At 42.7% G+C, this 13,399-nt stretch overlaps 1 protein-coding gene across 1 annotated transcript in view; it reads left to right on the forward strand.

Annotated features, from left to right (window-relative positions):
- The window catches only part of insra (insulin receptor a), a 67,930-nt gene that overhangs the window by 29,190 nt on the left and 25,341 nt on the right, over positions 1-13,399 (forward strand). Inside the window, exon 3 of the mRNA XM_054767008.1 lies at positions 10,554-10,890. Coding sequence (XP_054622983.1) covers positions 10,554-10,890 — 337 coding nt within the window. The remainder of the gene's footprint in view (positions 1-10,553; positions 10,891-13,399) is intronic.

The raw sequence follows: 13,399 nt of genomic DNA on the forward strand, positions 1-13,399 counted from the left end.
TGGTGGACTTAGAATATTTTGAGGTGCCAAAGGGGTGAGTTTGGGAAGATCTTGGAACGGATTAGGCTATTTACATGTATTTTATGCTTTGTATAACATAAAAACCCTATAACATAAAGGTTCTCGGAACGGATTATTTACGTTGTAGGGGCGTCTACTGTATATTTGTTTGGAATTATGTTCTACATTTTTCCATTTTTGAAAGCCGGTAAGTTTGACATTTATACAGTAGTTCATGGTCCACCCATGACGAGCTAGCTCTCATAGTTCAGTCTCATTTCCGGATCGGAGTGCTACCACTGTAAACAAACAAACAAACATGGCTGTGTACAAGACAGAGGATGTTTACAGTGATTATAGCCAAGATTTGAGCCTTGTGTCAATAGTTTTGGAGGAGAACAAAACATTTGGAGAAGAACTAGAGAACTTGTAGAACACGGAGATTGGTTGCCTTCAAAACACAGAATGGTAAGTGTAAATGACTCTGGAGTCGCTTATCCGTTAATTACTCTTTTAAATCGGCTTCTTAATGAGTGTAAAGGGCTCTTTATAGCCTGATTTATGTTATATTTTGTCACTGTCACAGCCGGCCCACAGATTAAACATACACATGGCTATGAAAAGATGTTTATATAACATGTATAATACTTTGCAGCCTTGTCGCTATCATGGAATAGCATTTAAAAGGCTTTATGTAAACAAGACACGACTTACTCTGTTCTGTGGCAACTTTGACGGCATTCTTCTTGTCTTTTTTTCCCCCTGTGTACCGGTAGACAAGTATCCTTTTTCCAAATGCGTTTATACCGTACTTTCAAGCTAAATGCTTCCTGTAAAGGTGTTCCTTCATAGCGAACTGAAGGTGGATGTCCATCTGTCTCTCATTCTCAGCACTTGCTTTGTCCATTTTTGTCTTAAACCTTCCTCTTTTGGAAAATATAACAAACTTACAGTATCACTGGGATTGTGTGAACATCCAGCAGCAACACGACATTTTAGCATGACTACTATTTGGATGAAAAATATACTGAAGCAAGTCCAGCATCTACCTGGAGAAGCGTTCGTTTACTCTGCTGTAGCTGAGAGGCGTCAGCCCGGCGGCCTCACTTCTGGAAATGAAGCTGAGCTGCGAGCTAGTTCGTCATGGGTGGCGCCATCAAATATTAACGTCATTTTTGAGAATTTCCCAATGTAGAACATAATTACAAGCAACGTATAACATATTTAAGCAGAGGTGACAAATCATTTCATCATACGGATAGTGCACACTGGCATGACTGGCGACTGAAGAGGAGCGCGACGGAATGACAGGAAGTGACATCACTGCGGTGCCAAGGTTCATGCAACAAAAATAAATGAAACTAAAATAAAGAGTGCTTATAGAAAGTGCATATAACAACAAATACATACATTATTGAAGGAATTGAAAATGATTGTTGCTGAAATGAAATGAAGTGAGTGAGCACATCGGTGTGTTGCATGGCTTCATAGCTGCATGGCTTCATGGCTGCATGGCTTCATGGCTGCATGACTGCATAGATATACGCTGTGTGCTGAGAACCTGGAGCAGTGCATGGTTGCGCAGGCGTGCAGTGAAGCGGGAACATTGCTGGTAAGTCTTAATAGTGGAATTTGAAGCAAATGATCTGCTTCCCAAGTTGCCTTGTTGTAAGACATATGTGGGGGCCAGTCAGCGTAAGCACTTTATTTGTCTGTCCTACAATTCCTCTCCTCTGGGCTAGAAACTAAATACCGCCCCTGTCATAGCAGTGGAATTTTAATTACCATCCAGAGCGCCACCACTTCTCCCTTTTTGCATTTTCTGGGGCCGGCAATATGAATTTAACACACAAGGCCTGAATAAGTGCTTGTTTCATGCCAATAAAAAAAGAACACCACGGAATGATTTAAAGACCCACGGTGGGGTTTCTGGCGGCAACAGAGGCGTCTAGGTGTGGACCAGACTCGCTGGCATTTGGAAGCAGGCCCCAGTGCTACCAGTGTCTTTATCAAAGCGCTACAAAATGAAGATCCAGAATCAACCAAAGAAGACTTGGGGAGCCTGGAAAGCTCATGAGCGTATTGCTGCCACTTTGGAGAAAGTTGAGGCCCCAGCATGATCAAGCCAAGCTCTTTGCTGCACAAACAGCAAAGCGTCCAGAGGAGGTTTGGCCGAACAGCATCATCATGAAGAAGCTTGCTCATTATTCAGAGATTTGCATGTTTTCAGGAAAGAAGAACCATTCCCCTGCGACAGCCTCCCGCTCCAGCAGATCAAAGATGGCTTAGGGGGCGAGGCCCCGCTCTTAAAGGTCCCTCTCCGGGTTTTCACCCTGGAAATTTTTTTGACAACTGCATGACAAACGAGACCGTGCGGTCACTGTTGCTGGAGCACCTGAGTGGTGAACGGTTGTTACCAATGAGCCTGTGGACGTCTGTTTGTCCCCCATTCCTAAAAATGTCCCATGTTCTAGTAGTTTTATCAAGATGAAACACAGTATGTCCCACAGTAGTGTGTTGCCAATAGCATTACATTCACTTGATTTCATTCTTCTAATGACTTGGATGGAACGGATATTGGATGTTTGAAAGGTATTTTCACACAGAAGAGCAGATGAAACACGTGCACGCATGCACATGCCAGTTTATCCAGGGCGTCATCATTGCCTACCTGGGTTTTTTTAATCGTTTGATTAATCGATGAATCTGTTGTCGTGACATGCCTATACACAGGTTACGGTAGGATTCAAAGGATAGATTTTAAAAACAGAACAATCCGATATGATTAGATGCAGTGTGCAAACGATACAATAGGATTTGGTTCTACGGTGAATGTTTGTTGATGTAGACGTGAGTCTCACGTTGTAGAATAAAGATGCCAAAGATATGAAAGCCTCATTCTCACGGTATTTCACAGACAAAAAAAAGACTTGCTGACTATATTTGACTTTCTACAGTATTTCTTTAGATGGCTTGTGGATGCATGCAGGTGACACTGAGCCTTGAAAGAGTGAATTGTGCTCGTTCCAGTGTCAGTGATCCAAGTCATGCCCTGATGACCACAACAGGTCACTTGCCCATTAATGAGAGATGAATGGCTCGTCTGGAAGCACTTAAAGCAGATTAACTCGTGGCGAGGTGCTGACTTCAAAACTTCACCTCTCGTTACGTGTAGAAATCCTTGAATGGTTTTCGGACGTGACAAGACACGGGCCGTCACCCGAGGCACTGAGGTGCACGCCGCCATCGCTGTCTTATCTCAGCGCGAGTTTGGACACATTAGAAAAGAATGCGCCTGAGAACAATGGACTCCTGAGTAAAAAGGATTCCCTTTCTGGATTCCCTTTTTGTCCTACACGGGGAAAAATAAAGGTGCATGTCGTGATTTATATAAGCCAACTGGACTGAAACATAAGAGAGCACTTAAGTTAGGCCCCAACTTCTTCACTCTTTTTCGGGGGGGGCATCAGTCAGAGAGGGACTCAAAGGGTTAAAGCTGGGGCCCGTCTTCCTTGGAGATGGGGAGAGTCCATTTGAATGGCTAGCCTCTGCAGCCAGCCAGCACATTGGCTCAGGCTGAGGGCGGATCTTCTGCTGCTCCCACGCTCTGGCATGGAGCTCTCTCGCAGGATCGGGAGTCCTTCATTGCACGCCAAAGTTGAAGGGCGCCTTTGAAGACGCGCTCTTTGGGGCACGGCGGGCGTGGTATGAAAAAGGAAACGTTTGTGCTGTAGAGCAACTTGGGTAAGAAGGTGGTGGTATCATTTGTTTTTCCTCACATGTTGCCCAACACACACACACACACACACACACAGTCCTCAGAGGTGGCGAAAGGACACGCTAATGAGGCCAAGCACGTTTAGATCACAGCTGAGAGGAAGAAGCCTAACGCTACTTAATAGTAATTAGAACCTAAACACCACCTTGCTTCACTTGGTCACACCCGGAAAGCAACCCGTCACCTCGGAGAACCCTTTGTCCTTGCGCACTCGTCCTCGCATTTACACTTGGACAGTGACACGCACACACACACGCACGTACACACACATTAGGAGCAGCATTCACACCTGCCGATCCTCAGAGGCTAACGTTACATAACAGGCAGACTTGTGCATAAACAGCCACCTTGTTTTGCTGTCTGTCCTCTAAAGGTCTTCTATTATGGACAAATGACTTTTTAACCACGTGTCCCTCGTTCCTCTTCATGAGCATCAAACGTGAGAAATATCTGTCGTCTGCTTCAGCTGTTTGCACCATTTTTCAGTTGCCGCTTTTCATGACGTCATGAAGGAAAAACCTCCCTCCTTGTGGATGTGGGAAGGCTTTGCTACACATCATAAAATAAACCTGGGAGCTCTGCCAACTATCCATTTGTCAGTCAGCTGAAGACATGATAGCTGAAAGGTCTTAAAAGTGTATGAAACCTTGCTTTTTTTTCAAACAAATGCGTGCATGTCACTCTTCAAAAGTCCAACAATTTCAATTTAATGACCTTAAAAATCTAAAATTCTTTTCAAATCTGATAAAATGTCTTAAATATGATTTTGAAGGGCTTAAAAGTGTATGAAACAGTGCTTTTATGTCAAACAAACGCATAAACCTCACTCTTAAAAAGTCCAGAAATTTCAAGAAATTCTTTTCAAATCTGATAAATTATTCTTAAATACGATTTTGAAAGGTTTTAAAAATGGATGAAAAGTTACTTTATTTAGAACAAATGCATCAGCTTCACTCTGACAAAGTCCAATAATTTGAATTTAAAGACTTCAACTGTCTAAAATCCTTTTCAAATCTGATAAAATCTTAAAAATGGATCAAACTTTCATTTTATATCAAACAAATGCATCAACTTCATTCTTAAAAAGTCCAACAATTTGAATGTAATGACTTAAAACATCTAAAGGTGTTTTTCAAACTGATAAAATGTCTTAAATACAATTTTAAAAAAATGTGAATTTTAAAAATGTATGAAACTTTACTTTGATTTCAAACAAATGCATAAATGCCAGTCTTGCTTTTAAAAGTTTGTATTTTTGAAGGCGCTGTAACGTAACCCCAGAAAGGGAACTAAAGTACCCGTGCAACCCAGTCAGAATTTATCGAACTAGTGTTCTGAGCAGGCCTCCCATTTTCCTTCATGTCTTTTGTAGTTGTTTTGCCGGTGCGGCTGTGAAATGGTTTCTTAAATTAGACCGTCACGATAACTTTTATGGCGATAAAAGATATTATTGTCAGCATTATTGTGAGACCATTTTTTTCATGAATGTAATGATAACGTATGGCATAATAATGCCAGCACACCCTATCAAAAGCAATAAACTTTCATTTCTCAAGAGTATTTAACTTTGTCAAAAGCTTTTTAATCAAATAAATTCACATAACATAATAAATTCAACAAAAAAAGACAAAAAAAAAACAAATGAAAATAAAATGGACTCGGTCTCTTTTGTCAAAAATTGAAATTGATTTTGAATAAGCGCCACTTTTGTTATTGTCTGAATATTGACCAAAAACAAAAAAACGGAGAAATAACCTGGAATGCAGACATGCGCAAGCAGTGCACTCGCTACATTTTCAGGAATTGTCGGAAATGGGATATGGAAGAAGTGATTACATTTTGGGGGCGATCCGGATCAGCGTCTGGAATCTAAATAAATTACAGTCAAACTTGTCTATAGCGGCCACTAGAGGGAGTCTGCAAAAGTGGCCGCTATAGACAGGTGGCCTCTATAGACAGGTTGGCGTCCAGTTTGAATGTTGACCAGTAGAGGGAAAAAAAAGAAAAAAAAGGGAAAAAAAAATAATAATGTTGACCAGTAGATGGCACTGCGGACTGCTGATAAAAGTTGTACAGCACTACTAGGCTTGTTATTATCATGGTTCATGGTTCATGGTTTTAATTCGGCTTGTTATTATCATGGTTCATGGTTTTAATCCTGAACATGCATGAGTCAAACAGTAGCACATCACAGAGTACAATTCACAATTTTGCATGTCCAAAAAGGAGTAGGAAGAAGCAAAGCTTATTTAATCCTACCCCTCATCAGTTTCACATCAGTTGCAATACATTTATTCACCTCTTGTTCTTCCAAGTGTACTTTGTAGGTCTACATGACAATGTAGTGCAATCATAGCCAAGGTTTTTACTTACTAAAAGGAAGCTAGAGGCTTAATAATAACTGATAACTGACAAAATACTTCAGTTAAGTACAACCGAACTCAGTTTTGCTCCCGCTGCCGCATGCATGCTAGCATATGTTTTTTTTTTGTTGTAGCGTCGCTGGGAGCACGTCCTGTTCCCAGCCTACTTTGCGGTAATGTTTTGGTGCAAATGCTCATAAAGTTACATGTTTGACCAGGAAATAGCAAGCTCAAAAGAAGACTGCTTTTTTATGTGGAACAACTGACAGTTTGTATGGATCTTGTGAATGATTGTGACTAAGCTAGGACTCAGTAATTAAAGTCTACACACGATGGCTTCATTGATTGAAAAACAAAACTTTTTCGTGCATGAAGCTTCTACTTGAGTTGGTAATTTGGCTGCTATATGTGGTCAGATATTGACCAAGGGAGACAAAATGGGTGGCCGCTGGCCGCGTTGAACAGGTGACTGCTATACACAGGGTCTATAACATGTAAATTTGCTGCGGGGGATTTTTCAGTGGCTGCTATAGGTAGGTGGCCCTTCTATAAAGGTAGCCGCTTAGACAGGTTTGACTGTAACTCGCATAACATAAACCTCCTTTTATGTAAATTCCACTGAACATAAAGGATTTATGTAAAGTTTTTGCTTCGTATACAGAAGAAATTCCATATAACATAAAGCGTCAAGTCAGTGCAAGTCTTTTTTTTTTTTTTTCAATAAACTTTATTTATGCCTCAAGTCGGTGCAAGTTGGTGACGCCTTCTGACGCATCACGCTCTCATTGGCTGATTTTCAGGGCACCGCCTCCACTCTCATCTCTTGGCTGATTATCGGGGCACCGCCTCCGCTCTCATCTCATTGGCTGATTATCGGTGCACCGCCTACGCTCTCATCTCATTGGCTGAGTTATACAGCACGTACGTGAGTTTGTGTGAGAGACAGGCTTCTCCCTTCAAACTCCTTCCTCTTCGTAGTCGCCATTAAACTAACTTAAACAATTAAGTTAAGTTACAAATTAAAATTTTGCACACAGCATTATCGTGTAGTGTGTGTGCGTTTGTCTGTGAGACCAGATGACTCTTAGACTCTTTGAGTCGCGTTTCGACTCAGGCTAGTCCTCCTCCTTCCTGCCTCCACTTGCGCTCCTGATCAAGACATCTCGTGAACGGTAGGATTGTTTTTGTTTTTCAGTTTTATTCATTTACAGTAATCTTATTGCCTTATTTTATATTGGAATGTTACTCTATTATGTTTATGCTAACGTTTTCTTATATTTTCCCACCATATTTGGTGGACTTTGAATATTTTGAAGTGCCAAAGGGGTGAGTTTGGGAAGATCTTGGAACGGATTAGGCTATTTACATGTATTTTACGCTTCGTATAACATAAAAACCCTACAACATAAAGGTTCTCGGAACGGATTATTTCCGTTGTAGGGGCGTCTACTGTACTTTGATGACCTGTAAGCTTTATAACTGTGAATGTGAAATACTAATCATTAGTATGTGGTTTCAGAGTTGACCAGATGGATGTTCTACGTAGGCTACTCGCAGTAATGCTTGTCGGGTGACTGCGGCAGATGATCCCCTCAGCCGCTGACTCGTCCAATGAGGGATTCCACTCTGGCGGATGAGTGCGTTAGACCTTAAGCCATTTCTGTAGCATTGATGCCGTACAGGCCTTTTGGGAACAGTTTGGGGAAGGCCCTCAAAGTCCGCAAGGGCATGCTGGGGTGAGTCTGGTGTGGAATAAGCCCATCAAACGGAGCCCAGCAGACTAGGGAGGGCTCTCAAACTCAACTTAGCTAGGGCCCGCTGGAGGTCCAGTCTGGCTTCCGGTACAGTCATTCCTCACTACATCGCGGTTCCAACATGGCTCCCTCACTTTATCGCGGTTTTTCCAACATGAATGAATGAATAAATGATTGCTGTTTGTGGCGGACTGTGGCCTGTTATTAGTAGCGGGGTCACAAGAGCTCATGAGATTAAAACAGGACAAGATTTCTTGTGGGCACTACGCCTAGGATAGTAATAAATGAATAAATTAGTCCCACCATAAATGAAAATGAACCAGCCTTTATGTATTGCCATGTCCATGCACGCCTGTTTTCCTCCAAACAGGCAGGAAGAGAGTTCACTCTGTGCATTGCTGTCAGCACCTTGCATTTTTGTTAACCCCAGTCCTGCCCTCCTTCCACTGGTTCCCTGTTACTTACAGCATCCAGGTCAGAACTCTTCTCTTGGTTTTTACATTGCTAAATGGTGTGGCTCCGTCATACCTACCTGACTTACTGTCTCCTTACGTTCCCGCTAGAACAATGAGGTCCAGCTCACAGCTCCTTTGAACCACTCCTAGATCGAATCTTAAATCTCGGGTTGATAGGCCCTCTTCTGTCGCAAGTCCGAGACTTTGGAGACTTTGGAAAGACCTGCCCCTGTAGTACAGTGATCGCGATGAGACATGAGTTTACATCACATTGCCGTCACACTGCATGAAGTCAGCCATGGCACGGCCGACATGATAGAGTGAAAAAAAGCTCTCCTCCCATTCTGTGTGGAAGTGGTAGGCTTTTGGCTTCTTCCTTTGTCCTTCTTCCTCACGCTGTTTGAAACCCTTTCATAAGTTTGGAGTAAGTAAATTGGAGAGTCTAACTATTTAGCTCACTAGCTTGCGATGCTAGCGGTGGCCGTCTATTATGGGACATTCAGTGACGTCAGGCGGGTGTGGAGCCTATTAACTGTCATAAGAAAGGATGACTGTGTTGAAAAAAACCTCAAACATAAATATAAACATATGACAGACGGTAAAGTCTAGCTTGCCTTGCGGCACTTGTTTTGTAAAAGGTTATTCAAGTTAGGCATTTAGAGTTAACATACAGTAGTTGTTACCTTGGTGCTCATCACGCCAAAAAAACTAACAAAATGAAAGAACCGGTAATCACTCAGTAAAAGGTCCCAGATAAATAAACAACTTTGAAATAGGAATGAAATGAAGTGGTTGTTTTATTCCTGCAGCATACCCGATACCGTGCAACAATGTCGGCACAAGTTTGGATTTATCCACGTGCCTTTGTCCAGCCCTAATTTGAACTTCCCAAACAGGAGACCGTCGTCTTGCCTGTTTGTGTCACTGTCTGTGTCGGTACTCGTGTTTTCACTCGCACCCGGTCCGGGTCGAGGAAAGACAGATAAAAGCACCCTCCCAAAGCCAATCCTCCCAAACTTCCCTTTACCTGAGGAACAGTATGAAAACAATTCAGCAAAAAATGCGGCACCACAACATGAAAACAATTGAAACAATGGAGGGGGCGTCCCGGGTGTGGCGGGAGTTACTTCCGCATCCTGCTCCAGACTTCGGGAAGAGACAAAACCTTTGCATTAAGTCGACATTCGAGCACACTAAAAATAATAAGATTAACATGTGTTGTTTTGGTGTCATGAGCACTTTAAGCAAGCCAAAGTTCCTCTCCAAAAGAGACACCCTCTCTCACCTCCAGCATCAGTTGCCTCCTACCTCACAGATGTTCTCCTGGGCGAATGTGCAAACACCATTTTCATTTCTTGTGCTGGCTTTTGCCAGGTGGACAAATACTTCTGTCGGTGTAATGTATAACAGATGGCCTTTAAAGGAAAAGTTCACTTTTTGGAGGAATTTTGCCCGTCATCCACAATCCTTATGTGAGACATGAACTTTCTCTTTTCTGTGCGTTGTAAAGATATAAAAACAGCTAAAAAGAGGCGTGATGGCACACACCCTTTATGCCTTTAAATGCCTTCTGAACAAACCTCCAAAAAGCACCAACAAGGCTCCATTTCCATCATGTGACCTGCATATTAACCACATTATTTTTATTATTGTTTGTTACGCCCAAGAACTACGTTACTAGGGTAGTGACACCTGCTGTAAGACTGTAAAATGCTGTAAGTATTGCATGTTATCATGAATGTACCTGTTACTACAGGCTCATACACATAGTAACAGGCGTGTCCCATTATGTGCATTAATTAGCTGCCTCTTTCATTTGTTTTCATATCTTTAGAAGGCACAGAAAAGAGGAAGACGTGTGTTCATGTCTCACATAAGGATTGTGGACGATGGGAAAAATTCCAAGTGCACTTTTCCTTTAAGATCAGCCAGGATGTCTAAAAGAAATGTACTTCATCTGGTCACGTTTTTTTGTTTTTTCGCAATGAATGTCTTTAATTATTAAAGAGCATTTGCCCTTCAAGTGAACTCGTGACCAAATAGAGATAACGGGGCTCTGGGGTATTGACCTTCTAAATGATGCACATTATTTGACCACTCAGATAAAATCTCCTGTGATCCACCTGTGGGAATGTCACCTCTATGAATGTTTGAAGTGGACAACCCCCTCTTACCTTTGTGGCCCGCTTCTGTCTTGTTGCAGTGTGTCCCGTTCAGTGCAAACACCGGGCCTGCACCAAGGACCACCAGTGCTGCCATGACGAGTGCCTTGGCGGCTGCCTGAAACCCCACTCAGCCGCTCACTGCGTGGCCTGCCGGGGCCTCCAGCACCAGGGCGCCTGCGTGGAGCACTGCCCGGACAACCACTACACCTTTAAGGGCTGGCGCTGCGTCTCCTTCGCCTTCTGCCAGGAGCTCCACAGCAGGTGCAAGTGGGAGAAGGAGCACAGCAAGAGCCCCGAGTGCCACGAGTACGTCATCCACAACGGCGCCTGCATCCCCGAGTGTCCCTCCGGCTACACCACCGTCAACTCATCCTCGTAAGTGAATGATTTCATGTCCCTGAAAACCCCCATCAGACATAATCACCTCATTCGCTGATGACTTTTCACACACTGAGCTTATTAGAAAGCAGCAGCGATTACTCGATTGACACATTGCACCCAAATGAGAGCTGTGGAATAGTGATGAAGAGCAAGCAGACATAAAGGATTGTCCAATCCAGCCCATGACTGACTAATAGCACACCAGCTTTTGCTGCAGATTCCTCAAAACAACAGAGCACGTCTGTCAGCCCTTAAAAACAGCAGAACTCTGCTTTCATGTGCAATAGATGATGTTGGATGGGATGTTTTTGAGCACATTCCTAAAAAGAACAGAGCTCCCCATCATGCATATAGATCACACGTGTGAAACTCATGCCCGGGGTGCCAAATATGGCCCACGCTGCAATTTCATCCAGCCCGCTAAACGGTTTGTAAAATAGCACTGAGTTGACCCGCCCCACAGGCCTTACCAAACAATTAAGCCATTCCACCGATATCAACTACTACTCTGGCATTATCATTTATCATCATAATTGAACTGTAACTATCACAACCTGTCTGTACAAAATAACACCTTAAAGAGGCGTAAGACATTCAAATGTCGTCATTTTAACTACAGCAAAGCATGCTGAGAAACGCGTAATCTGCCCATTCCACAGCTGTCATCAGCTCTCATCAGATTGTGATGTGTTTGTGTTGCTATAAAATACTGTACTTTAGCCAGGACATTGAGAGAATGATGTGGAGGCCAGACACCAGAACAGCCACAGTCGTACAGCCGCAGACTTTGATCCTGCTTGAAAGTAAACATTTCAAGCAGGAAAGGACAGACACGAAGAAAATGCACATTTCCCCCACTCAGATGTAAAAAAAAAATAATTTCAAAAATGTCCATCCACACGAGTATATTAAAAAAAAAAAAAAAAAAACATATGCCCACATAAAAACACATTCATGCGCATGTTGTCCCAACCTGAAAACGCAACCCCAGGGGTGCATTATATTGGTATGTTCTAATCCCAGCACTGCACGCGCGGGGAACCGAGACAAAAGGTGTGTAGGCTGCTGACTTATCTATTCGTCAGTGCTAATGAGACATTTTCTCAAAATCTGACCATACTAACTGCTCTTGGATTTTTGGGGCTTGTCCTGTCATCTGTGTGCGTGTGCCGATGATGCATACGAGTGTGCTTCATTCACCAAATATGCTGCTTAAAAGGACAAGAAGGATTTCAGGATAAATAATAATAAAGATACAAAGATGGGGGTTGAGGGGTAATGTCCATGTCGGCCCACAACCTCAAGTAGGCTTTGAGTTTTGACACCCCTAATATAGAGAATCTTTTGGCTAAGTCCACACAAATACAGATAACAGTCGTCCTTCGCTACATCACGCTTCCAATATCGCGCCCTCACTCTATCACCATTTTTCAAAAATGTATTGACATATGATTGCTGTTTCGTGGTTGGATAAGGTCTATTATTAGTAAAAAAAAAATTTTTTAAGCATATTTAAGCCAATTGTACGTATTCATGGCGTAAATGAAACATTTTCAAGCATAAAAATGTCTCAATGAAGGAAAATACAAATTTAAGGCACTCAAAAGACATGACATGAGGTGTAATACAACATCTGTGACTTGTGCGCTAGAGTAGACCGTTAGCTGAGCAGTGTAGAGAGAGTGGCCGACAGCAGCTCCTGTGTGCAAGTTTGCTGCATGTGTTCTGAGCTTGTTAATAAACCATTGAAGTGCATCATGAGTCTCTTATTAACCATAAACGGTGGCGGTAGAGTAGTATTCTACAATGGTCTCTAGGTGTCAGTAACGTTACATTGATGAGACAATAGCCACCAAGAAGTACGCTGTCAATGCCAGCATGTGAGTCTATCTTGTCTTATTTATGTCTAAATGTCGTATTTTCTCTTATTATGTCTACTATATTGGGTAATAGGAGTGTAAATGCGACTACAGGGGTGTTATTGCATGTCTAGAGGGCTCTAATAAAGGTGAAAAGTGTATTTAGAAGGTCATAAACAGGTTTTCTATGCTCTAACTGCAAAAATATTCCATTTATAAATATTGAATCATACTTCATGGAAATTCACCAATCACGGGCCTGGAACCATTTAACCGCCTTAAAAAAAATCTCCATCCACACCTGAGGAGTTTTAAAAAAATCTGTCCGCATAAAAACACATTCAGTGGCTGTCCTGTGCATTTTAGCTAATCAGAAGCCTGAGTGCGCATGCGTGCGTGCGTCCTTGCGACACAAAATTGATGGTTATTAGCTCAGCTCGCCGCAATTCACCTCAGACATTCAGACGTGACGCTCGTTCCCCTTTGCTCCACTTTACGGAATTTAAAGTTTTTCCCCCTTTTTTTTATCTCACTGGCTTCCCTCCCCTGCTGGAGGGATTTGCATGCGCGCTAACCCCCCAATGACCTCGGTCGCTTCTCTTTCTCCTCCCCCGACACCGTGGAGAAGTCTTGTGTTGTCTTGT

This window comes from Dunckerocampus dactyliophorus, chromosome 2 (genome assembly GCF_027744805.1).
Source record: "Dunckerocampus dactyliophorus isolate RoL2022-P2 chromosome 2, RoL_Ddac_1.1, whole genome shotgun sequence".
NCBI lineage: Eukaryota > Metazoa > Chordata > Actinopteri > Syngnathiformes > Syngnathidae > Dunckerocampus > Dunckerocampus dactyliophorus.